This window comes from Natator depressus, chromosome 12 (assembly GCF_965152275.1).
Source record: "Natator depressus isolate rNatDep1 chromosome 12, rNatDep2.hap1, whole genome shotgun sequence".
NCBI classification, from domain to species: Eukaryota; Metazoa; Chordata; order Testudines; family Cheloniidae; genus Natator; species Natator depressus.
In genome coordinates this window covers 18,319,456-18,346,717 of record NC_134245.1, presented here as the reverse complement: position 1 = coordinate 18,346,717, position 27,262 = coordinate 18,319,456, and the positions used below count along the sequence as shown (strand labels likewise).

At 38.2% G+C, this 27,262-nt stretch overlaps 2 protein-coding genes across 9 annotated transcripts in view; one reads left to right on the top strand and one right to left on the bottom strand.

The window, feature by feature from the left end:
• LONP2 (lon peptidase 2, peroxisomal) overlaps positions 1–16,813 on the top strand; it is an 89,307-nt gene extending 72,494 nt beyond the window's left edge. For 2 of the 3 annotated variants that reach the window (XM_074968649.1, XM_074968648.1), the window contains exons 12-14: positions 4,862–5,069; positions 8,066–8,256; positions 13,632–16,813. In XM_074968649.1, the coding sequence (XP_074824750.1) occupies positions 4,862–5,069; positions 8,066–8,256; positions 13,632–13,853 (621 nt within the window). In that variant the 3' untranslated portion in view covers positions 13,854–16,813. The remainder of the gene's footprint in view (positions 1–4,861; positions 5,070–8,065; positions 8,257–13,631) is intronic. The other variant, XM_074968647.1, reaches the window with a different exon arrangement.
• Positions 16,814–21,998: 5,185 nt separating this feature from the next.
• SIAH1 (siah E3 ubiquitin protein ligase 1) overlaps positions 21,999–27,262 on the bottom strand; it is a 32,939-nt gene continuing 27,675 nt past the window's right edge. For 5 of the 6 annotated variants that reach the window (XM_074968654.1, XM_074968652.1, XM_074968651.1 and 2 more), the window contains exon 2: positions 21,999–23,903. In XM_074968654.1, the coding sequence (XP_074824755.1) occupies positions 23,053–23,901 (849 nt within the window). In that variant the 5' untranslated portion in view covers positions 23,902–23,903 and the 3' untranslated portion in view covers positions 21,999–23,052. Of the gene's footprint in view, positions 23,904–26,196; positions 26,329–27,262 lie in introns of those variants that run through there. The other variant, XM_074968653.1, reaches the window with a different exon arrangement.

Genomic DNA, 27,262 nt, shown 5'->3' with positions numbered 1-27,262 from the left:
CCAACTTTAATTCTTACACATGTGATAAGTGTTTGCCTGCACATGACTAAGCCGGCTGGGCCTGCAAGCAGAACGGTCCCTCTGAGAGACAGTGTGAGAATCAGCTGCCTTTGGGCTTGTCTTCACTACTGGGATAAGTTGACCTAAGTTATGCGATTCCAGCTACATGAACAATGTCACAGGAGTCGATGTCACGTAGGTCGACTTACCCCGGTGTCTTCACTGCGCTGCGTTGATGGGAGAGACACTCCGGTCAACTTATCTTACTCTTCTCGGAGAGCTGAAGTTGATTGGAGAGCACTCTGCCATCAATTTAGCAGGTCTTCACTAGACCCACTAAATCGACACCCGCTGCATCAATTGCAGCAGTGTCGATCTGCGTTTCTTTCATGCACATCCTTTTGGCCAGTAATCACTGGCAATAGCTGTAGAGTGAACAGTTGTTCACTCATTTTAACTGCAGAAAGGAAGTTGTTTTGTACTTGTTAGACAGGAAAGGGAACTTATGAAAGCCAAACATTAAGAAACCTTTGCATTCTCAGTTTTTATTATACTTCGGTGATGGGATGGATTACTGCCTGAATATTGCATTGTTAATTGTGTTTGGATGTCCATTTAGTAGGAGGAGCCTTGATCAATAAAATAAACAGGAGTACAACACACCCTTCCTTATGCTTATCTCAAACTGATCAAAATCATGTTGTTCAGATAGGGCTGGAGGAAGGTAGGCCTGTGTTTGAGCTGTGAGATACCTGAGAATTTTGGTAGCCTTGGAAGCTGTTTATAGGGAAGCATCTGAGGAAGGCTAGAATACTTAGGCTATGCCCACGCTAGGTGTGCTTTAGTGGTATGGGTATACTGGCATAGCTGCACTTTGTACCAAAATAGTAAAACCACCCCGCATGAATGAAACAAGCTATCCCAGTAAAAGTGCAGTTTTGCCAGTATGGCTGCATCTAAATCACAGACTTCTTTCGGCAGAGCTGTTGGTCATGGATCACACCTCTGCTCACTCATGACCAACAGGTAATACCAGCAGAAGTTTGTAAACATAGCTTTAGTGTCACAACCTGGCCCAGTCCAGTAGACCCAACTGCTGAATCTCATATGCTCACTGTTCCTAGACCTGGGTATATAAGGCACACTCTCCAGGCCAGTCTTCTGGCATGTGGTGGTGGATGATCCCCTTTCACATGGAACATTCCCCCTTAAATAAAACCATAGATTCTTTTGGCCATGTGCCAAAGCTGAGGTACTCCAGCCCCTCCCCCCAGCCAGACTTCCTTGTAGACAGGTCATTGGTCTTGTGGATGGATCTATAGTTGAGAGACAGTTGATGGGCCTTGTCTCCTTGAAAATCATCTTCAGGGTGTTTTTCACCTTTTCTGGGCAGGACCAGTGTCTAGAATAGACTGGCCTCATTAAGGCCAGGCTGCTTTTACAACACAGACTACAAACTGGCAGGGTAGGGAAGGATCTTGGGAAGGGTCTCCTGAGAGAGACTTTTTAACTGTTTGTTGTTCTTTGATTTCCAAGTTCCTGGCCTGGGAAAATAGGGTTTACAATTTTGCTGGAGACATGAAATAGGATCTTCAAAATCAATAGCTTCCCCCCGCCCGCTTGTCTTTCAGGTGTGCGACAGAATGTTCTAGTCACTGACCAGGTCGCATATAGGGTTTATAAAATTCTTACCTAGCTGCATTCTTAGATTATTATATGACAGCTCAATATCTGCCACATTAAACATTTAAAAACATTATTCTCAAATCTCCTTCATTTCAGTCCCATATTTCCCTACAAATTTCTACACAAGTTTAATGTCCATTCTATTTATTGTTGAAAGTTATTTACATCAGAAATGCAGAAACATAAAACAAAGGTTACAGTAAGAATTGTTTACATTAAAGGGATGAATTTCACAGCATTTTAAGCTGCTTTATGAATAATTTTTGGTGTTCTTTAGTTAGGGTCTTTCTCCACATTGCATACCATATTTGAGCCTGGCAGGTTGTGAACTATGGTCATAAATTTAGAGGCAGGATTTTCCAATCGTTAGGATGCTAGCCCGAGACTTGAAAAACATGGGTTCAGTTCCCTGCCCCAGACTTCTTGTGTAGCTATGGGCAAGTCACTGTCTTTTTGTGCCTCAGTTTGCCATCTGTAAAATGTATTTCTTTACGACCCATAAGAGGGTGCTGTTAGAAGCAATATATTAAAGATTGTGAGGCACTGAGAGATCCCATATATGTACCTCAAATAAATTGATTAAATTTAAACATAAAGTCAGGAACAGAAAAAAATTAAAGTTGTGACAGACACTGGATACTGATTCCTGCCATATGACCTGTTATAAGCCTCACCAATGTCATGTGACTCAAGCCAGGCACTAAAAAGCAGTCTTTTACCAGCACTTTTGTTTAGCACATGCTTATTGCAGTAGTGGGCTAGCTTGGTAATCAACCGAGGAGCAACATTAATTCAGACTGTGTAAGCAATTGTTTGCTTTCTCACCACTGCCAAATATTTTGGATGCTGTTCAAGAGAGTACAAATTATTTACAAGCTTTACGTTTTTGGTTTGGGGGTGTTGTTTTTTTTTAATGGAGTACAGTATTGGAGTACAGTATTAATGGGCATTTTCATATAACAACCTAGTATTTTAAACATACTCAGAAATGCTGATCACTATCATGTTTGTAACAAGTCCTCAACTTTCTGTAAAGTTCAGTATTCGGTAAGATAAACAAGAGAATGCCAGGCCATGCTGAAAGGGTGACTTCGAGTTTTCCTTTTTAGCAGCATTTTATATTGTGTTAATCTTAAATGATTAAAGAACATGATGGAAGGTTTTGTGAGAGTCCAGTGAAGGTGTTGAGCTGTACCCACTGCTTTATTAAACCAGCAGAGAGCCTTAATGCTATCAGGAATGGAAATCAGTAGAGGAGGTGGGGAGATGCTCTCTTCATAACTCCTTGAAATAGGCACAGTTATGTTAAGAAGTCCTGGGGGTAGAGTTGGGACAGTGACTATTGTTTTAAGCTAAGAATTTTTGAAAGAAGCCAATCCATTACTAAATTTACAGAATTAGACCATTCTTAACGTGGTATGTTGGAGGTTAACACCTGGCTCAGCACTGATTGTATTAGCAAGACAAAGACTGTAGTGAATTTTTAAAAAATGTAGATTGCAATTTATGGCTATATTGTCACAAAACAAAACAAAATGGACACAAAACAAAATGGAGTTGACAGTTTGGTACAGACATATTCTCTCACACTTACCATGTGCAGTGCTTTACATTTTCACAGTGTTTACAGTGTAGTTTATCTTTGGTAGTGGTAACACTTGGAGGATAGCAGACCTAAGAAAACTGTTAGGGTAACAATAATCTGTGCTTTGTAGATAGTTGACATTCAAAATAAACTCATTCCACCACTCTGCAGCTGAGAAAATATGTTTGCCTTAAGTATTTGATGGCATAATTGGGATTTTTTTACAGAGGAAGGCAGGAGGAAGAGGATACCTAGTGTGCAAACTTTTACAAAGAATGGTTTGCTTTAAAAACCTTGATTTTTTTAGAGTAGCACAGTTGTGACCCATACAGTGGATGCCCTTCCTCGCATTGTATTTATGTTTGAAGAGGAGGATGTAACGGGAGTATGCTGTGAAATCAGGACCAGTAGAAATGTTGCATCCATGCTATCGCTGAGGGAATTTTCACTCCATTTGTCTGCAGGTTGTAAAAGCACTTCTCCACTCCCTGCCACAAAAAGCCCAGTTGAGGCACTTCTCTTCTGCCTCTGTGAATGAAACTGTTCTCTAGTCTAAAGCATTTAGTTAATAATCCGCCTTTTCAGAGTCATGACTCAAATGATTTTCAATCTCTGCCATTCTATAGGGGGGGCAAAATATTAAAATGGGAAGGAAACTCATATGCTGCCTTCATTTATCTGTATTTCTTTAGGCTATTTCAGCACTACAGCCTATGTTTGAATAACTCATGTCTCTCAGGGGTGTGAATAAACCACCCTGCTGAGCGACATACAGTACACGGATGTAGGTGCCCATGTGCGCAGCGCTATGTCAGTGGGAGAGCTTCTCCTGCTGACCTAGCTTCTGCCGCTCACGAAGGTGGAGTAATTATGCTGACGGGAGAGCTCTCTCCCATCAGCATAGAGCATCTTCACCAGATGCGACGCAGCAGTGCCGCTGTATCGGTACAGCTGTGCCACTGCAGCACCGTACATGCAGACATGGCCTTAGATTTATACACTCATTCTATATAAAGGAGCACTTGCAAATGTTCCTTTTGAAAACATTGTTTGAAATAAACTTTGGGGCAATATTCAAGATTAAAATTTGGTTTTCACAATTGTTCAAGTAGGTAAGGCTCTCATGGTGGTAGAATCATAAAAAGCAGACACGAGGGGTGAACACGGTCAAAGTGAACTTGTTTAAAAATTGGACCAAGTATTTGCAGAATGGGCCTGATCCAAAGTCTAATAAGTCAAAGGAAAAACTCCCATTGATTTAAGTGGACTCTGGATCACCAGCTGCATGCCATAGATGAGAGCTAGCGCATCCATTGACATACCCTAATGCTGTAACTTATTTTCACACTTGGGGAGAATTATTGCCGGGTGGAATTAAATATGAGGTTGGAGATTTGCCTTTAGCCTTTCTGCCTAAAATTTAGGAGTTGCTTTGAAGGCATCAGTAAAACTCTGCCCCAGAAAATTAGGTTATTCTAAGTTTTCACTTTTAAGTTGTGAATGTTAAGAGTTTCGAAAATATTTCCAAAGCCTTGCTGAGTTGTTCTCTTTCTTGAAAATCATGTTATACTCTGAGTTGTTTTCTCTTAGGTATCTGAACGTTTGAATCAGCCAGGAGTAGCCATAGGCTTGGCTTGGACTCCTTTAGGAGGTGAGATCATGTTTGTAGAAGCCAGCCAAATGGATGGTGAAGGTCAGCTTACTCTAACTGGGCAGCTGGGGGATGTCATGAAGGAGTCGGCACATCTTGCAATTAGCTGGCTGCGTAGCAATGCAAAGAAATACCAGCTAACTAATGGTATGTGAAAAACACAAAACAAGAATGTTGGTATGAGCCTAATGCAACATAGAGATGAATACCTGTTGTAACCTCTCACCAAAGAGATGCATATAAGCAATTGTTTTAATTCCTATGCAAAGCTTATGATATTTCTGTGATGACCCAAAATATACCATTATATTTTTCAATAATGAATTATAATAACAAAAAGGTTGCTGATTTACATGAAAAGTTGTCTTATTTAATTGATTATCTAAGACACATTAGGACAATTATATTTACCTTAAAGGAGAAATAGGCTCCTCTCTACACTATGCTGAAAATGAGACCAGCAAAAAAACACCAGCCACAAATCGTTCTTTTGTGGTTTCTCCTCTGCCTGCTGATGGTTAGCCATGTCTGGCTACAGCTGAGGATTCAGCCCAGTGTTGTATTTTGTTAAGTTATTTAAGGAATTTAAGGAAACTTAATTTATTTAAGGAAACTTTAGATGTTTAAAATTCTATCCATTTTAAATTTCTAATTTGCTTTTCATCATTAAACTATTTGCTTACTTTCTGGTTCTCTGTCAGCAACCCAGTGCTGTGGTATTTGAGAGTTAAAATGTCTCCGGGCAGTGTTTATTTTTCAGAAATAACACTTTTTGTTCTATAAAATAAAGAAACCATTTCTATAAAAAGTAGGTTTCTTTTAAAAAAAACTTTTGTATAATAAGCCTTGTAGGCATAGACGTTTTCACTGGCTTTTTGGGCTGTACTAGAACTATTAAACTGTGAAGCACAAGCATCTTTTATCCATCAATAGCCTGAAAAAAGACTTTAGTATGAAAATGAGTTTTAAATCTTGTATGATTTAATCAAAAAAATCAAAAGTTCTAGAAGACTGCAGCATGGTTTGGTGATCTGTTGTTCTGGGGAGCTGAGTAGCCAAATAGTAAAAACCAACACAATAAACAGGACTAACAGACCTCCTGTTGGTAGTTTCAGCAGAGCGTCCAAGGACCAAATGAACAATTTCTGGCTTGGCTACAACACACAATCTTTAGAGGGTATATCAGGTAGAGTGGTAAATAGAAGCAGAGTTCTATGTGATAATAAGAGATGGTGTTCTGTGTCCTATACCAGAAGGGCAAGGGGAAAATGTAGACTTCATTCAGATCTTCATAAAGGGTGAGATTAGTTTACAGGTACACAAGCCATTTTCTCTGGAGTTGTGAAGTCTCTGGTCCATAGTTGAAAGATGGTTGTTGGGGTACAGATTACAGTCAAGGTTTATTTTGAACCTATAACTATTTACCAGAAATTATTAGTCCTTTACTGAGTTTTAACCAACGCTCTGAATTTCCTGACTTCTAAACATTTAAAAATTTTTGTAAGTAGAACTATTTACAATCTTAATTCATTCTTGATTATATTTTTTTGTCTAGGAATTTAGTATCAGGGTGGATTGATTTATATGAAGGCAATTTAAATTAAGTGAAATGTCTCGATTTAAATGATTTTAATAATTTTTTCCATTTGTTCAGTTATTTTCTAAAACAAGGTGCTTTTTCTCATTAGTTGTTATAACCATTCAAACATGTTGATTTACAGCTAAGTAGAGCCTTTACACTAGATTTGGTACATTTTTTTTGCTAGCTAAGAGGATATGCTGTAACTATATACATTTATTTAAGCACTTTTATAGCTTAATATTTTCAGATTCTTATTAATTGTACAATTTTAGTATATTAGAAAAAGTGTGATATATTATTGCTTATATATTAGATAATTAACTTTATGTTCATGGTTTGCGTTGCGCTGAATTAGAATGGTAACTGGAATTTAATTAAACACAGAACAGGACAGAATTTATTTTTATTAAACAGAACAACCTTAACTGTTTTGGACACACAAATTTCTCTTCTCAAAAGGTAGTACACATCTACAGCTAAATGATTTGTTATTAAACAGAGGTATTACTTTAGTCAGTGAATTAAACTGATTGTTTCAAGTCAGCCTGGGAAAATTTTCAAATATGCCTAAATGAAAGTGACTGGAGCTGGAGTTCCTACTTGCCTATGTTTCTTGAAAATGAAACAGTCTTCTAAGTTATTTAGGCTGTCCTTCAAAATTTTAAAACTAGCAGATGTCATGCCCTCCCTCATTTTTATTGATTGGAAGTGAAAAAGAAGTGATTTTCCTACTTTTTCAACTTCCAATTGATTTTTCAACTTTGAATAAATGAAGAAAATATTCTTTTTGTGCCTGCAAAGAGGCTATTGTTGTCAAAAGCTGGTTTTGCGCTTCAACAAACTCTGGTTCCAGGTGCTTTGCTAGTGACTTTCTTTTATATTGTGAAATAAGCCAATCAGAGCTCAGGTAGGGAGAAGCTATGAAATAGAAGGTTTAGACCACCCACGTAGGCTCAGTGGATGATCCTGATGAGATACATGAAAGTGTCGCTCGGAGTCAGAGGCCAGGTCCCACTGCCTGTGATGACTTTGCCAGTCTCTTGAACCCAGTGGCACAGTCCCTGGGTACCCCACAGGATCAAGCCCTTACTATGATATATGGCTGTTATGCAATTTATAATGCTTGACCTCAAAAGTTAGATATTTTACCCCTGATTAATTCTTTATATAGAAAATCAGCCTTTAACTCAAAATTTTTGATGAAAGCTCATGGATTCAGTATATTTATTTCTACTTAAGTGTTTTAAGAGATTGTAATAAGTTTAGGCCTTAAAAATATCCAGGTTTTTTTTTCCAGAAAATCCTAGATTTTTATCCTGTTTAATATAGATAGCAAGCCACCTTTGGCCTAGGAAAGTTTAGATTTTCGTGGGGCAATGTAGTGTTTTCACTGGGGGGGGGGGTGTTTTCAGGGTGCTCCCCCCCCATTTTTAAGTATACTGTTTTCATATATTGCATTTGCTAAGAATTCTAGGTCTCCCGTGGCCTTTTTAGAACAAAGACCAGGAACAACACAGGTTTGAATTTTCCACATTCAAAACCATTCTCTTTTTTCTTTAAGCTTCTGGAAGTTTTGATCTCCTTGACAACACCGACATCCATCTGCACTTCCCAGCTGGAGCCGTCACAAAAGATGGACCATCTGCTGGAGTTACCATAGTAACCTGTCTTGCCTCACTTTTCAGTGGGCGGCTGGTGCGTTCAGATGTAGCAATGACTGGAGAAATTACACTAAGAGGCCTTGTTCTTCCAGTAAGTCTCATTTGGAAAAGTTAACCTATATTAAGATAGCACTGTGGGTTTTTTCCTCTTTATGCCCCCTCTGTAAGATGAAGTAGTAATTTTCTTCATAGTTACTTACCCAGGTGTAAACCTTGTTATCTTGCTACAGTTCATTCCTGGACATTGTCTTTCAGTATAATTAGCACAGATGCATAGAAAAGTCCTAGTTCACATCCAGATGTACACTATGGAAGTTACCTGATTTTATGCAATTTGCATGCAAAATTTGTTAGTATATGGGTGATATTTTCAGTGGAACAGATAACTTTGATTTATTATTTTTACAAGTACACATTTCCTTTTCTAATACTTCCTAAAATTCATAATATCCATTTACATTTCCTACATGTGTGTTGCAAATTAAAAAGCTTTAGTTCCTGGGGGAAAAAAAATCAAATTATTGCTATTGACAGGGTGTTTTTATTATTATAGTCCATGGAGATAGGATTAGACTCCGGTGATAATAGCATACAGTTTATTTGTACAATTAGCACAAAATATGCAGATGTGCTATGGGTATGGGCAGAAGTTCAACCGAAACCACAAATGTTTTTCTTCCCCCATAGTGTTGAGTACAGTGTAGGTAAAATCTGGCTTTAGTCAAGCCCTAAGCTCTTTATGAACATAATTATAGCAACTATGTGTAAAGAATGAAGTTAAGTTGGCTGTAATTTAGTTATAGATCTGTACTGCTCAAAGTGAGAACAGTATTTTTCACAATTTAAAAATGACCTTAAAACATGCAATTAGGAGGGCAGGGCAAAAACATCCATTATGTGTTGTTTTTTTTGTATTATCATAGTACTTTGGAGCTCTAGTCCCCACTGTACAAACAGAACAAAAAGACATATGCTGCTCCAAAGATCTTACATAAGATCTAACCATAAGACAAAACACAACAGGTGGATACAGACAGACGGATGGGAATTCAAGGAAATAATGAGGCAATATTGGTCAGCATGAGAGGTTGTAGTCTCAGCACACAAGCAGCCTAATCATGGTTAAGTTTTATAGGCATCAGAGAGCTAGAGGGATTTGAATTAGGATAATGAGTGGAGTATATTTGTGGCTATTTAGGGAGAGCACCTCCAAGCATGAGGGGCAGCATCAAAAAAGCCACAAAACAAGTAGGCAATGGAGGCTGGCGTTGTGGGCTGATCAGAGCTAGGAGTTGACATCTCAGAAGAGGTAATAGGGTGGGGGACATGTTGTGAAGGGCTTTGAAAGTGAAGACAAGCCACTTATGTATGTTGGACATGTGACAGGCTAAGAGAATGATCTTTATAGCAGCATTCTGAGTGGATATGACCAGGGCAACACTGCATTTGTCAAGGCTCGCACTCGAGAAGAAGGTGTTGCAGCAATTCAGGTATGTCATCGTAGGCTTAATTCAGATTACTAAATTGAATAGGGTTGTTGCACCTTAAATAACATGAGACATCTGGCACAGTATAACTGTTTTTTTGGCCAGTTCATTAAGTGCAGACCACAAACACATGCCCATGTTAACTGTTTTTGAGAAATAACTATCCTTTCTGAAAACTGGCTCTTGAGGGTCCAGAATACTGCTGACGCTCACATGAGCATCCCGTTGAATTCAAAAGGACTTCACATAGTAGGACGCCTTATGGCAGATTGTGAGAGTTAGCAAGACAGGACCCTGTTTTTATTGTGTGAAAAGCAGGATTGTGTTTGGTTTTATTTTGGTATTAAAAATACAGAATACTAATTTTACACTCTCCTAACTCTGCTTCATCATAGCAAAAGGAAGCTCTCTCCTGTCTCCTTCTCAAGGACTTGCATTAGTTTAGGATTTATAAGACTGCCAACCTAAGTCCATTCTTTGTTTTCACTTTCCCATATGGAATACTTTATTTTTTAACTTTTTCCTAAGCAAAGAATGGCCTGTTAAAAAACCCACTGATTTGTATCCAAGGAATACTCTTTAATGCCTTATCCTTAACTGCTATAAGTTAAAGAAGCTCATTGACATCAACAGAACCACATCAATTTACAGCAGCTGAGGATCTGGCTTCTTAATTCCAGTAACAACTTCAACTAACACATTTTGAGCATTTCAGAAAAGCTATTCGTCAAGTCCTTATGTTTGCCGTTATGGAAGGAAAGACAGATAATTGCATACATTACTTGTATATACAAATTCCTAAGATTACATGCACATGAACTTGTTTGACATCAGACATATGACTTGCACACAGAACAATTTAAATACTTATGCTGTGGTGTGTTTAGAATGGTAATCCATGTATTCCACTGTTTTTTATGTCATCTTCCTTGCTAACTGTGGTGATTGTCAGAGATATTTGACTATAATGGCAAAGTTACATTTTCAATAGAAACTTCAGTTAATTTCAGTTTTGGCTAATAATGACTAACCTTTACTTCAGAATGGTAGTTTGAACTGTACCTTATCTTGGTACTAACTATTATAGTATTTATGGTGCTGCTTTGTACTGAGCAAGTAAGTTTCTAGATATCAGACTTTGTCATTTACAGAGAAAAAAAGTAGCTAATGTTTCTTCTCACCGAATAGTATGAGTAGCATGGTGGTAGAATTTGAGAGAGAACACTTACAAATAAACTTCCGTTGCTCTATAAGGGCATCACTGTAATCTATGAAAACGTCTCCCAGATGTTACAAGATACTTGATCACATATCACTAGAGTTGGTCTAAAATTAAAATTTCTGTCACGCAGGAAATTGGTATTTTGACGCTTTTTTCTTTCAGGACAAAGTCAAAATATCCAAACTTTTCACAGAATAGAAAGTCATGAAAAATTCTGGTTTGGTTTGTCAAAATATTGACAATTCTGATAGTAGTTTGTAGTGTCAGTGTAGCTGTCTTGGTCCCAGGTATTAGAAAGACAAGGTGGGCGAGGTAATATCTTTTATTGGACCAACTTCTGATGGAGAAAGATGAGCTTACATAGAGCTCTTCTTCCTTTCCCAGACCTGAAGAGCTGTGTGTAAGCTTATCAAAAATCTTCTCTTTGGCTAATGGAAGTTGGTCCAATAAAAGATATTAGCTCTCCTAGTTTTGATAGTTGACATTTTCCTTTGTTTGTTGAACCAGATCTATATTTTCTTTTGGATTGGTTTTACTTTAATTTGTGTCTCCCTGAGCAGCCAGTCTCCTCTTCACATGATGCGCTACAGCTGTTCAACCAGAAGGGAGATGCCAGAATCTTTCTTTGGGACAGGGAAAGGCTCCAGATGCTCTCGGTGGTGAGGAAAGGCCCCTGCAATGGGACACAATACTGCCCAAAATAGCAGTGTAGACAGGGGAGGCATAGCATAAGGTTCTGATGTGTCTACTTGACTAAGCAGCATGATGCTGCCATTTATACCTGTGCTAGGGGTGTATATACGTATTCTACATGTCACCAAAAGGAGAATGCACCATAGACGTACCTTATAGATCAGTGGTGGGCAACCAAGGCCCGCACCACTTCCCGCTGGCGGCCCACCAGCAGATTACCCTGATGGGCTATGTGCGGGCCACAGGTTGCCCACCAGTTATAGATCAACATTCTTGGAAGATGAACAGGGATTGTGGAAGTTCAGTTTTTAGAATGGTGCTTTACTGATGAAGCTTGGAACTTTTTTTATCTTCTGATTTGCTTTTTAGTGGATTTCTCAATTTTAGCTTCTGGGACTTTTTGGTTGGTTGCTTTTCTATAAAATACAGGATGTAAAACCATATCAAAGCATCTTGATTTGGATGTTTAATATTTTTTTTTTAGATTGCTTTAAACATTAACCTAGTTGCCATGAATAGGTTGGAGGGGTGGGGTGAGGGAGAGAACTATGAAATACTTGTAATCAAAAGAAAACCGAACTCATAATTCACATCTTTTGCATTTCGCTACAAACTCAAAATGAACCTGGTTCTTTGTTGGGGGCATGTATATATACACATTTCCATAGGAAAATAGGCCTCTTTGAAAAGCAAAGTTAGTTTTGCATTAATCTTAAAACTTGCTTACTTTGGATGGTGAAGTGTCCGTTTCTGTAAATTTTGCAGGTGGGAATAGAGGTGAAATTATGAGGTTTATACAGCTCCAGACAGGAGACTTAAAAAGGGGGAGTGCTGCTCTTAAACAGTCATACAAAAAGGATTTTCAAAACCACATGCCAAAGTGACATAGTAGCACAACAGTCTTGTGATGTGTACTCCTCAGACTACGGTGCTTTTGAAAATCCAATCCAAGATTTCTCCATTCTGCTATGCTAATTAGTTTATTTTCATGAACCAAGAAAATACACCACCACCACCACACTCTTACATCTCATTTAAACATTAATTGGGCCCTTTTTCAATAAATGGTGATTTCTGTCCTGCTTACGTGGATGTTATTTCATGACTCTATAATTGTAGGATTTCATACTGTGACAGAAATAATTTTATAAATTTTAATCTAGTAACCTGTTAGTGAATCAGAATGATCCCTCTTTGGATTCTGTGAACAAACTGCATTAAACATACAGAGAGGCTACCTATTTTGTCGCCAAGTATAGAGATTCCCAGTTATAGTGGATGCTTGGCTGTATTTTGAATATGCTACAGTACGTATTTTCAACTGCTTGAAAAGCATAGCTGTATGCATAAGCATTTTTTTGGTAGGTTGTTTTGCTTTTGTATAAGGATAATTTTTAAAATAAAGGCTTGTCTACATGGCGCACACTAACTTGTCATGTAGACAAACCCTGAGTAAGCTGTAGAGAGAGGCAGATACACCTGAAACAAACAGTAGCCTTTCTTTCCATTGTTAATGTTACTAAGATACACAGTGCTTTACCACGCATAGAAAAGAACAGCCAGAGATTGGAGGGTCCAGCAGGGCACAGCCAACCCTTGTGTTACCTTAAAATGGGAATCATAAGAGAGACGATTGCCTTTTTAGAAGTGTTTTTTCCTATGTTGATGGGTGCAAGGATATATGTGAGGGTAAGAGATTAATGAGATCTCATGTTTGAGATTCTTGCAGCTATGCAGCTGGAATCTTTGTGGGCCCAATGAGGTTTTTTCCTCTTACACTAATCATATCATATTTCCCATTCTAGCAGTTTAAGACTAATAAATGCCTGTTGGCAATCTTTTTAGCTCATATGGGTAAGGCAAACACTTCCAAATTTACCTTCTCCTAACATTCCATTACAAGTATGTCCATGCAGTTTAAGCTCTCAGTATGATGAATTATGGATGCACATCTGGAATCCTGTTTTGTTCACTTAATATTTAATTCAAAATGCCTCTTGTGACTGCTTTGCTGAAAGCATCATAACTAAATAACTTATTTTTAAATTGTGTGGTTTTTAATAGGTTGGGGGAATTAAGGACAAAGTCCTAGCAGCCCATAGAGCTGGACTGAAGAGAATCATCATTCCTCAAAGAAATGAAAAAGACCTTGAAGAGATTGCAATGAATGTGCGGCAGGATTTGAATTTTGTTATGGCAAGCTGCCTGGATGAAGTTCTGAATGCAGCTTTCGATGGGGGATTTTCAATCAAGACCGGACTTGAGCGCTTGAATAGTAAACTTTAAGCGGATTGGGTGAGATATCCTGTACATCAACATTAAACTCTCATTCAACTGTCAGATGGTAAAAACGTGACCTGCAGTGATACAAAACATGAGGGCAAGCATTGAGGCCTCACTGTGATGTGCTGTGCCACCCATTAAAAGTTAAGGCTTGACTTTCAGTGGGGCCTCAACTCCAGTTCTACTTGACTATTAATAATAGAAAGTGTTCCTGCAACTTTATATGCGCCAATTTACCAAACACATTTTATATATACCAGTTCTATCAGCAGCATGGAGGAGAGTACACATACCTGCTTGCACACCCAAGCAGAGACCAAGAGTGTGAAGATTAGGGATATATTTTTTGAAAGCACCTAACCCCGTTACACACTTTTGCTCTAGATACTTCATGTCTCCAATGCTCTAGTTTTGTTACTACTGTATACAGATGGGTTTAATGATCAGGCAACAGATTTGTGTTACATGAAGTTTAATATGGATAACTTATATAATTAAAATAAATGCACTGAGCTCATCTGAAAAACTATCAGTGAATACTGCTTACTTTCCCAGCAAAAAAGTTGAAGTGCATTAATGTTTTGTCTAAAAATCTTGCAAATATGCATTTGTTAAAATATTACAAAACAAGAATTTCAGAGTTGTTTCATTTAAAAAATGTAAAGCATGAGTCCCCATAACCACCTTCATTATGCTCAGATACCATTGCTCGTGTCCTGTATTCCCTATTTTGTTCATTTTTGGCTCAAGGCCTTATTTTAAAGTGCCTAATCTTAATGGTCAGTGGTGTATTTTTTAACACACCCAGCTGATATTTAAACTAACTTGCAAAAAGCTAGGAAATATTTGATATGATACACTTGTGGACCTCACGCTAAAACTTTCCAATAGGTAAAATTTCAGGTCTCTTACATTAGGTATGGGAGAAGAGTGGTTAAAATTTGACTTAAGACCCATCTCTTCCTAAACTAGAGAGAAATTAGTTTCTCACCTTAAATCAGCACCAATATTTAATACACATATCTGTGATAAATGAAATGGAGTTGTGTTGGGGGAGGTGCTCATAGATGTGGAATAAAATACAAGATTTCACAAACCGGAGTTACAGTCAAAATGCACAAATATTCACCCAGTGAATGCCACCAAAACTACTCCTTCACAACAGGAAAAAAGATAGACTAACTCTAAAAGCAGGTCAGGAAAAGAGAAGACTTGTGGGAGAGTATATAGCATATTGGAAAACACAAATATTGATTAATCACTTCTGTGAAGCATGTCTTATCCCCATTTTAATGGATAAATGATATCTGCCTGAGAAGTGGTGTCCAGCACATTATGCATAAGGTTCTAAGCCTGGCTTTGCCACTGAATGGTAGGACAGTTAAGCAGATTAAATATCTGAACCTATTTTCCCCTTGTGAAAAAGTTATGATTATTATCTCTCACAGGAATGTCATGAGGTATAAAATGTTTGAGAGTTACCTTTAAGAATAAAATAAGGATCAAGTCATTGAAGCCACCCAGTGCAGCAGAGCCAGGAGTGGAATTTGACTTCCTGATTTACATCACTGATTTTTCCACTAGACTGTTCTCTCCTCTTTATGGTCTTATTCTGATGAGGATGTTGATCAGGCCATGCAGAGCAATTTCAGCTTCAAAGTACTAATAGTCACTAACACCAACATATAGGCTGTTTTTTAAGCCTTCACTAGATACCATACTTGAATGGAGGCTCTCTCACACTAATACTGGGGTGAGCAAACTACGGCCCACATCAGACCATTTAATCCAGCCCTCAGCACCTGCTGGGGAGCAGGGTCAGGGGTTTGCCCTGCTCCCTGCAGCTCTGTGTGCTGCTGTGGTTCCTGGCCAAAGGGAGCTGCAGGGATGGCACCTGAGGACAGGGCACAAGAGCTGCCTGGAGGGGGGACATGCTTCTGGGAGCTGCTTTGCAATAAGTGCTGCCCAGAGCCCCCTTGTGTAACCCAAGCCCCCCCACCCCCACCTCCAATTTCATGAGCATTCATGGCTCACCATACAATTTCCATACCCAGATGTGGCCCCCAAGCCAGAAAGTTTGCCCACCCCTGCACTAATACCTATTCACACATTCAAAATTGTGTACATGCTAGTGGAGAGAAGGGTGAGTCCCTACTGGAAATTATGGCCTCTTAATGCAGAGTTTTGGAAGAGGATGTTAGAGGATTCTTAAAATATGCAAAGATTCTTAATTTTTTTCTCCCAACACTTTAGTATTTGACTTCATTCTCTCCTGGAATTTCTAAAACCATGCTCTTCTGGCAAGAACAGCAGTCATGAGAAATTTGACAAATCAGATGAGTTTTTAAAAAGGTAGGTTTTTTTGCATGGGGGGGGACAAAAGTCAGGTTTATACAAAGAAAGGCTCCTTAAGTCTCCCTTGTGGAAAAACTGGATGCTCAAATGAAAAAAGGGAACATTTTGATTTGGTGTTTTAAAAGCTCCAAAATTCAATTAGTAGTAGTTGTATAAACACTTCAGAACAAGAGTATAGAAAAAGTATACCCTTAATTGTCAAATTCTAGTTTCCTTTGCCACTATACTCTTTGTAAAGAATCATATTAGTCTCAACCTCATGTATTTTTCCACCCTCTTATATGACAGCTGTAATTTAAGCTACCAACTTCAGTCTACACACGTGTTTTAAATTATGGGGAAGATGATTATATTCTGTGAATAGCAGTCTCAATATTATTTTCCTTATGTTAGGTCATAAAGAAAGATTAAAGTCTTGTAGTAATGCTGATCTTTGTAACTTAATTTTTCAGTTTGGTATTCGATTAATAAAGGTTTGACCACTTCTTGCAAGCTAGTTCTACTAATGAATGACTGGTTTTGAAATATACCACCACTGCTCATAAAATTGTAACAAGGTGAGAGACTTCAAGACAAATGGGGGTCTGCTAAAACAAATTTGTGAAGGGATGGTGGTAACTATACCATAATAGGAAATCACAATGAAGCATACAGTATAAAATATTTTGCTTCAACTGGCTTCTGTATATGTATAAAGAGGTCTGTTAAACCTTCTGTAGGTCATAGTAGGACTAATCCTACATTTGTTCAGTGGCATTTTTAGAACTGATCCATTAATTATATTAAAGTATAAAATCCCTTTCTTCAGAAGGCTTCATCTTCCCTTGTCATGTAAAGGGCCCACAATACAAGCTTTCGAATACAGCCTTAAAAAACCGAGGCTAAAGAGTGTTTGTTGCATCTTTACACTAAGACAAATATGACAGTTTCTCCTTACCTGTAAACTTCCAGAACAGGAAGGTCCATCATTCGAGTTATTTCCTGAGTGAGCCCTCAGAAGTGCACTGGAATGCTCTGCAAAGCAGGAAAGTGCCAAAAATTGCTAGAAGATTCTTCCAGTGAGAGTTGAGGTATGTGAAGTGCTAAGTATTATAAACATGTAAATAGCTAACATCACCACATCAATAATGGACACCAATAAACAAAAACAAAAAACTGCCACCTTTACCATTTTTTAGTGCTAAGTAGTCCTGCGGCTTGTAGCCTTCTACACAGGACAGGCAGGAAACTGAAAGCTTCCTACTCTCAGCTGCTCCTTTTTCACATGGAGGGACAAGGCAGTAGCCCTTACCTGGTAGTGAGAGGAGCAGCAGGAAATCAGAAGACATAGGAGCTTTCTATTTAAACAAGCATGGTTTTTTCCATGAGAAGGTGGGTACATAGCTTCTACACGGGATGGATATATTTTTTGTGACTGGTTGATTTATATAGAAAGTGCTTATTTCTAATAAGGGACTACAGAGTTCTATCAGCTTCCATAGCAAGAGGCCACTGAGGTGTTGTCCACACAGAGCCTAGTGATCCAACCCCCTGCGCACTGTACTTGTTTCACAGATGCACTCAATTTGTAAAACTACATTTAGAACTGCCCAGCAGAAATTCTGTAGACAGATTACATTTGTATGCTGAACTGCAAGTGCATTCATTTTCATTGAACTTGGTAGAAGTACATACTGCATTTTTCAGAAATAAGCAGGGAGGGACTGGGACCTAGAAAGCTACTGGTGGTTGAACACAAGTTCCTTTTTTTTGGTGCTTTACAGATGAAAGTCCTTTATACTAATACTGAAGATTTTAAACAAACACGAATCATAGCCTTTAATATCTAAAAAGCTGAATACACTGAGGTAATACATAACACCACCTTTACCTGTCCACTTTTCTGCATTAAGGACACTTTATTTTATTTATTGCTGTTCCTGCTTTTACTATTCTTGACACAAACAGTAAAGGCCTTCCAAAGTCACAACTTACATTCATTAAATAACACCCCAATGAAGTTGTAATTGATACTCAAATGCTGGCTATTAGTAGTGTGGTGTAGGGTCTAGTGCCATTTTGAGAACCTTCTACTTTGACTACACACACAGACTAAGAGAACCAGGCTTGCAAAGCTGCAGTTGCTGATCCTTCCCTCTGCCCACAAATATTTTTCTTAAGTAGATGGCCCAGCACAGTATGAAGCAATTAAATTTTATTCAGAATAGCTTTGAAAAGTTAAATTCATTATACTAAACAGAACTATATTATGAATTCATCTGGATAACACTTTGAATTACAGTAGTTTCAATTATAGGAATGTTATGGGCAACTCTGTATAACGGACATATCACCGTGCATAGTGCAAACAATAACTTTTAACATCTTAAATAACCAAATGCATGCAAGGAATGTCTGAACAGAGAAATATTGAATGTTAACGCTCCCATTTGACTTCCCAAAGCCTATGCACCTGCAATTTGTTTTTATTAATGGCAGCAACACACACACAAACAGGTATTTGGATTGAGGATAAATTGTTTGACAGTTTACTCTTGAAGTATATTAAAAAATAGAGAAGAATCTTCATTATTTTAAATAAAGATAATTGAGTACACTTTTTCCACTAGAATAAAAGTAAACTTTTCTAATATAAATAGTCACTGCTAATATGACATTTCCAGGCATTTTAAATACCACTAATTTTAGATCTGGTGGTAGCTAGTACAACCGATATTTAATATAGATCATTAATGTCTTAGTGCATAAGAGTAAAAAAAAAGTTTAGTCTATACTTTGTCTTTGATGAGCATGTTTTAACCATTCAATCTGATGAATGACATTAAATGTTGGGGGGGAGGGGGAGATAAAGTCTGAAAGTAACTAACTACACTATAGCATACATTGTGTTTACAGTTAATGTAAAATCTTTTAAAAGTGCCCATTGGTATGAGCAACTGTTTATGGGGAGTACTGCAAGCTCACTTTCAAGTCTATCTTAAACTAGACTCAATTCTGAACAGTCCCAAACCATAAACCAAGTTAGTATTAAGCCTCTAAGACCCTCATGTCCTGTTTACCTATTAAAAGTACAAGCAGCAGTATCTATTTTATGAAAGTGCTACACTTATGCTGACATACTCTTCTAAAGCCACTCTATCTTTAGTTCAAGGAAGTTAAATCATTGTGCCAGAAAAATACAGATGAACATCTCTTTACAGTTTCCCATCATGTTATGCTTTTTGGTGCACAGTGGTGTATCCTATTATTCTTATATATTTTAAGAACCTTGGCCTTATTTTCAAACTATTGTGTTAGCATTTCTGAAGTTATTCTGTTAACTAAACCCAAAACACAATTGTATGTATGACATTGAAATTTGTCTTTTAAATGTTAGAGTCCTAGATTCCCTCCCAACATAAAACCGCACCCTTCCCTGAAATTCAGAGGTGAATTTAAGAATTGCACCACAGATGCCCACCCTATTTTTTTGTAATCCTTCCTCCTCCCCTCCCAGCTTAAATGTATGAATTTTGCAAGCTGAAGCATATGCATAAAATGAGCATGTGTACCGTTCACCCCTACTCAGCATATAGTGCCACAGAGGAGAGGGTGTTCTCTTCCACCACCCATGTGAGACATGTATAGGCTGCACAATGAGAGCTCTATTAAGAGGCAAGCTGGGGTGACTTTGAATGGGATGGGACACTGCTGGATTCACCATCCAAGCCGCAGGCTGCGCTCTAACCTCCCTGGACTACGCCAGCAAGGTCTGCCTGGGACAGTTGGAGCACAACATGCAGTCAGTGGCTTGAGCAGTGAATCCAGCTTCCCAAACCCCACTGGTAATCACCACTGCAGAGTCCACAAGGGAGAGAACTATGGCCAAGAGCAAGGACAAGGACCATCACTGGCCAAGGTAACTCAGAGCTGTAGAAAGCATAGAAGGGCAAATTTCCTGTTGTCATTTCCCCCAGGGTAGGGGTTGCAATGCTCCTTGGCCAAATCAGGAGAAGAAAAGAGGATCCAGCTCCTGTAGCATGCATTACAAGCATTCAAGGTGCTACTATGCACCCCACCCCATGTGTATTTGGCTTTGCACCTTTGGTCCAAGCAAATGCTCTAATTCCTGTTTTTTTTTTTAATAATTATCCCTAAAAGTCTCAAAGCAAGGTTGACATTTCTGTAATTAGAGTATCCCATGTATATAGCCCAATGAATGTGTGTAAAGTGGGTGTAATTTGCAGCAAACAACTAAGCAGGAGTGTAAAATGTAGCTGCCTTTTTACTTTCAACTACTGGCTAGGTGGTATGTGGAAGCATTCACTGCTGCTGTCTATCCCGGACTACTGTGACCAAATTGGTAAAATGGGGTAGCTGGTTGTTGAATGTTGTGTTTGGACAACTTAAAAAATAAAAATAAACTAGGAAGTTTAATACCTTGTTTCCTTAATAGCAAGAAAAGTAATTGCAAATAAAAATCAAAGTCACAACCACCTAAAGTAACCTACATTAAAAATAAATGGCATTTTATTACACAGATCAGGAATACTTAAAAATCATAGTTCTGACTCACCAATTAAAGAGACTTCCACTAACTTAAAACAACGAAAGCTTTTATGGATTCCATTACAAGATCTGAGAAGGTATTAGAATCAACCAAACATACAACGATCTCCTCAGTTCCAGCCATATCATCACATAGCACTTTTAATATCTAAGGAAGTTACCATTTCTTAAAATACAGAAAACATCCTAACTCACTCATTTTAGGCAAGCCTCAAATCTATGTATTTTAATAGGAGTTAATCTACTACTCAAACTAAAGTCTGGATGTAAAATTAGTCCACACTATTTATCAACAGCCTCTGAAAGAATTAGAATTGAAATGCAAGTTTCAATAATGAGAAACCACACATTTAAATAAAGTCTTAATTTCAAACCTACCAGCCACTAGCTTGTAACTGCTGTAGCCAAACATCTCATGGTATTGCAAAAACAAAATTGGGGTAAATGTAGGTAAGATTAAATAGGCTGCATTTAGAAAACTGACACAGCAAGTATTCCACTAGAGATCAAAGAAGAAATGAGATGCCAGTATATTTCTTAAGTTTTTAATCCTCTTGAACAGTGCACCATCACAATTTTTAAAAAAAGTTTCTGAAGCTTACTTCAACTATATAAAATGAACTATTTCTGCACTGGCTTGTCTATAAACGTCTATACTGGTTCACATTCCTTATCTGTATGCCTACTTGCCCCATCAGGCTAAAATGTGTAATCACTGCACCAAAAATAATTCAATGAGTTGTCTTAACATAGATCAATTTCTGACAAAGTTAGACAATATATAGTAAATAAACTGTATTTTAATGTTATACAAAAAGTAGCTAATATTCATCCTACTTCTCCCAACAGCATATGTTCACAATTACCAAGTTTGGCAAAGAGATACCTTTAAAGTAGTTTGAGATTTAATAGTTTTCTTTTATATTATTTCTTTTTTACATTAACCATCTTAGTGCTGTATAAGACATACATTCAAGGTGAATTTCTCAAACTTGCTTGCAACCTGCAAAAGGCCCCAATATACCACTTATGCCTTTAAATGCAAGAGAATTGCATGGACCTTTGGATGTACACTGTTCATCGTATCACTAACATGGTGGGATGACATACAAGATTAGTATGACTAAGGAAAATAAAGTTGGTTCTCTCCAGTTCAGGTATCCTTTTGTCTGACGGATTGTTACAAGTAAAGTTAAGTTAGAATATTAAATTAGTCAAACTTCATGCTAAAGCAAAAAACAAGAGTTTTTATTTAGTTTGCCAGGTATTCTTTTAATGACAAAATTATAAAAGACCAAAAACATCGTAATCTGAGACTGCCTTTTTTTTTTTTAAATGGTCTGTTTTTATAGTTACAATTACTGCATAAGACAATGCCTTCTTGTACTGCAAAACCAAAATACACGCATGAGTTTGTGTCTGAAGTTTCTAAATTTAAGAAGTGTGCCTGAATTTTCAGTGTATTTAATTAGGATGTTACCCAATAACTCCTCACTTTTGTTTGACGGTATAACGAAGTACATTATCATCTAGGCCTGTTTTTAAAGGAGCTGTTTTTCTGATAATTCTTCAAATGTAATTGCTCCTTTAGAATTCAATACATTCACAAAATAGCTGAATTAAGAACAGTATCACCAATGAATGGACTACTGGGAAGAGACTAATTTACCAAATGTACAAAAGTATAAGTTTTACCATAAGCAATTATGCATATCAAAAGATGACACCTGCAATTAATTTTTAAAACGTACAAAACAGAGGAAAACCTGAATTACAGAAAAGAAAGTCATTTATTTAATGAAAAACTAGAAGTTAATAAAAATTAGCAAATACACAAAAATATACACAAACAGCAGCAATACTATGTAGTGACTTAAGGGGGAAAAGCAGTGGCAAGAGACCGGACTGCTCAACATGGCTTGTCAGTCAAAGGAAAAAAAAAACAAACAAACAAAAAACACAACAGTATCCTTTTCAACAGTACAATCAATCTACAAACAAGTTTTTAGAACTATTTTACAACGTTTCCTGTAGAATCAATTCTTAATACAAAAGATGCCCATTTTGGGTGTATATATATTTTCAGTGGTTTACTGTTGACTTATTTTAAATATATTAGTGTTACTACATGCAACTGCTTCCTGTAATTTAACAGCCTTTCCTTTTATTTACCTTCATATACATCTAGCCTCCCTCTACCAAATAGTTTGTGTCTGGCAGTCACAGATGGTTACCCTAGTTTCTGCGAAATTAAATGCAACTGTTTTAAACACTGGCCTGAAAATGTTTGCTTGCCATTTCAACACATTGAAATAGTTACATTGATGCCTAAATTGCCATTTTCTGCAAAGAGCTGTGCAATGCTGGTGTCAAAGACTAGACAGTCACTATTCATAATGGCTGTTGCAATTCCCTCATGAATAGATCGAGGAGTTGCTTCCCAAGTCAATCGCCGCCTATGACCATTAAGCTCAAGTCGATAAGCAAAATTTTCTGCTTGCTTGCGTGTTCCTATCAGCTGTACAATAGCAAAGAACTGCTGGTGACCATCATATTTTTCCTGTTTCTCCAAGACTAACATGAAATGAAAGCCAAAACAAGATTGCATCATAACCCAGTCAACAGCACCAGGAAGATTAATGTCTGTAGCAAGGAAAACTATATCTTCTCCCTGTAGTGTTGTTATTGACTTATGCTGATGCATCAAATGTGGCATAACAGCATCCAGCGAACCTTGCCATTTACATGAAGCACCAGGACATGGACATGAATAAGGCCTAAACTCACACAGCTCTTCATGGTCTGCTTTTTCTGTGTGTGGCAAAGTTATCTCACATCCAGAAGAGGCGTATTTACATGGGAACAGTACAGAATTGGCAACTTTTTCCATAGCCAAGTTACGAATGGAACCCAGTGGGCCTCGGCAAGTTGGACAGCATGTAAGCTTGGGGCGACAGTTGCTACAAACAAGATGGCCACTCTGACACTGAAGAATAGGTGGCAGCACATAGTCAAAACACACAGGACACTCAAAAAGACTTGCCAAGTCATTGTTGGAAGCTGTAGTGCCAGTCAGAGCAGGCACCCTCTGTGATGGTGTACACTTTGAAGTACCTGTAGGTAGTGCTGTAGCAGTCTGACGGCTCATTTCTGTAATGAAGGAAAAACAGAGTTAGTATACAAGAGACTGTGTCAGTACACCTGTATCTCCATAACTATGAATTTTTTCCCTGTAATTGTTGATTTTAATTTTCATTTGAGGAAAAAAATTAGACATACCATTTAATACATTGTATATTTCACAAACAATTTTTACGGGGAGCAAAAACAAATGTGATACTCATTAAATGTGAAAAGTGTGGCTATAGTGCATGTGAGCAAAGCTGGAAAGGATGTAAAATACTTGCATGCTGGCCAGCTTTACAAAGTTGAGATCAAGGAACACAGAAATTCTGTTGAATTTTCTAATTTAAGATTGAGAATGGATGTCTGTTTGCTTGAAGAGAGAAAAAAAGGAAGTAAAAGCACTCCTGAACAATAGGTATTTGGTGTGTATATTGGATATATAGAACAAGTGACTAGATCACACCCTAGATTACAAGAAAATAAAGGGTTCTAACCATAAGCATTCTTCTATAATAACCATCCTACTAATGACAGTAAAGCTATATTTTCAGAGTCCTCAGATTTAGCCAATATGAACTATGTGAAAAGCAACGTCTCAAAGAAAACCTTGCTATTCAAACTTTCTGCCATTTACTCTGCTTACTGGACATGTGTAGAAAAATCCTGATGTTGAGGTGAGTATGCAGGTGGGAGAGAGGCACTGGCTGGAAAATGACCCGAAGGCCACACCATTTAGCTCTTTAGATTTTCTTTTTTCCTCCTCCCCTTGATGCTAAAGGTGAAAGGAGACCCTACTTTCTCACAGAAAACAATATTCTTTTCAAAAGAGGGTCTTAACCCCCTTCATCTTTTTTTTTTTTCTCCTCTCCCCTCCCTTTCCCTGCTGTTTAGAATTTTCTGGTCTTTAGGGCAGGTTGTTTCAGTAGGCTGAGGTGGAAAGTCATTGAGAAGGTAAAGAGGTTCTTTTGCTGTATTTGCCAAACTAAGAAAATATATCCAACAAACTAAAGTCCATTTTACTACACTTTTTCAGTTCAGAAAAAACAACCCTAGTGGCTAGGCATTTGGGAAGACAAACTATTTTAATTTTTCTTGGGAAAAACTATATTCAGCAGATGTGTCAATAAAAGATACACTTCCCTACATATACAGAAGAGATTGTTTAGCTAGGAAAGCAAGAACTCCTTTAATCTGTGAGACAGATTCACTATTTTAATGTTTACCAAACCAGAAAAAAAAATGTTTAATTCATTTGACTTTGACATTTAAATTTTTTCTTTGGGGTTACCACACACATTTTAGTTGTAAGTTTTTCTTCAGTTTTTTTAGCTATTCAGTTATGTTTCTAGCAGTTCTCTTCAGAGACCTGAAACACCTTTGTGAGGACGACAAAACAACGCATATTGAAGAGTCAACAGATGCAAATCTAAATTATAAAATACATGCATACATATGGAAGTAGCCAATAGTGTTTGTGAAAAAACTAGCCTTGTGCTCGTCTCCTGTGCCTCCAGAAGGGAAGGGGAAAAGAATCCTAAAACTGCCATCTAACCATTGGGCCTGACTCCACACTAAACTTTCAACTACTTGAAGTGCCTCCCCTTCCAGTGTACCTATTTAGAGCCCAAAGACTTTACTATGCCAGATTAGGCTGCTAATGTGTTGAAGTATAGGACTGTCTGCAATCCATGATTGGTTCCCCAGTGACAGAAGATAGGTTGAGCCAAACTAGATTCTACCATTATGGTCTTAAATTGATTCCTGTGGCTACCTGACAGCAATACCATGTCTGGACTGCTGCTTTCCTGTTACAAGGCACTCCTAATTTGAAGCAGAGGCAAGGGGGGGGAGGGGCTGCAGGGAGAGAGAAGATCTCTGTCACAATCCAGTCTAGTCCTGCAAGACCTTCTCTCTCTAAACAGACACTAGTCGTAAGGGATCCAACTGCCAAATCCTATGGAATGCTAAGCTCCAAGGGTTTGGGTAATGCCTAATCACTATTCCTGGCTCTGGGACACCCAAGAACACTCCTCAGATGCAGACCCCATGTCTGACACTTTTCTTGAATGCAGCCACCCAGACCCTGAAACGAGAGGTCTAGCCCTCCTGATCTCCCACTCTCTTCTCAGTTGCTTATTAGATCCATTCCATCTAGAGTCCATCAAGCTGGTGCACTCTGGTGTGTCTAGTTATACCCTTCAGGGACCAACACACAATGTTTGGAAAGGAACTTCTTAATACACACACACACTCACTTTTTAAAAAACAGAAGAGTTATAGATCTACAGAAAAACCAACAAAGGTCTATCCTCCTCACCAGTCCTAAGAATCTTTTGAGTCACGGTCTGTCCAAGTTCAGGCTTGGTGGAGATGTCCTTGTCTTAAGACCAGGGCCTCTTGCTGCTGCTGTTGGTTGTCCCCATGTCCACACAACCCCTTCTCATAAACCCAGTCTTGGTCATGAGCCCCAGTGTAGGGCCCCATGCAGAGTTCATGTACGGAACACCATTGTTTCTTAGGGGTGGGCAGTGGATAAAAGAAAGTCCATAAATCATTAGGAGCAGTCTAGATTATGCTTCCTTTGTTAGGCCTCCAAAAGGCATTAAAACACCTCCAAACAGGCTAGCATGTATCAGTTCAAACTGGTTCTCAGCACAGGACACAAAGTTGATACATAATGGGGGCTCCATCCCGCCCTGCAGGTTACAATTAGAGTTCATCAAATCAAATGGCATTGATAAGTTTTCACAGGCAGATTCCCCATCACACACTCTCCACCCATGGTTTTAATCACCATCTCAGAACAAGAAGACATCCATCAGACCAAATATGGCCTTTCAAACAGTTAACTGCCCTTCATAGAGCCAGCTAGAGTAATAGGCTGATTAGGGATTGGCCCATGTACACAGACTATTTTCCCATGTCCCAGCTGGAGGAGCCAAAACCTACCCAAAGCCCCTTCTGTTCTCCACCCTCATCACCATGGAAAAAGCAAGAAACAGTAGTAATACAAAATAATGGAGAAACGAGAAGTTCAAGTTTATTTTCATAAGCTTACTCTCTAAAGCCTACATTTTTGGTCATACCTAATTTTATGCTAACCTGCTAAATTTTTTCCACCAAAAGCAAGCAAACAGACAGATAACTGGAAAACAGTCAAAAGTTATGTAGAGAAAGTTGAAAAAATTGTTTAAAGCTTCCTTTGCCATTACAGAAACTGTAATACAACTGCCAGGATAGCAAATTGGTGTCAGGTGAAAATATATGCAACACCTGCTATTTTGGGTGCTATCCCATACCTAATATCCCACACCAGTCCTTTCTCACTGTGGGGGTGGGAAGCTGGTCTCCAAGCAACACTGAGAAACTAAGGTACTTAGTGA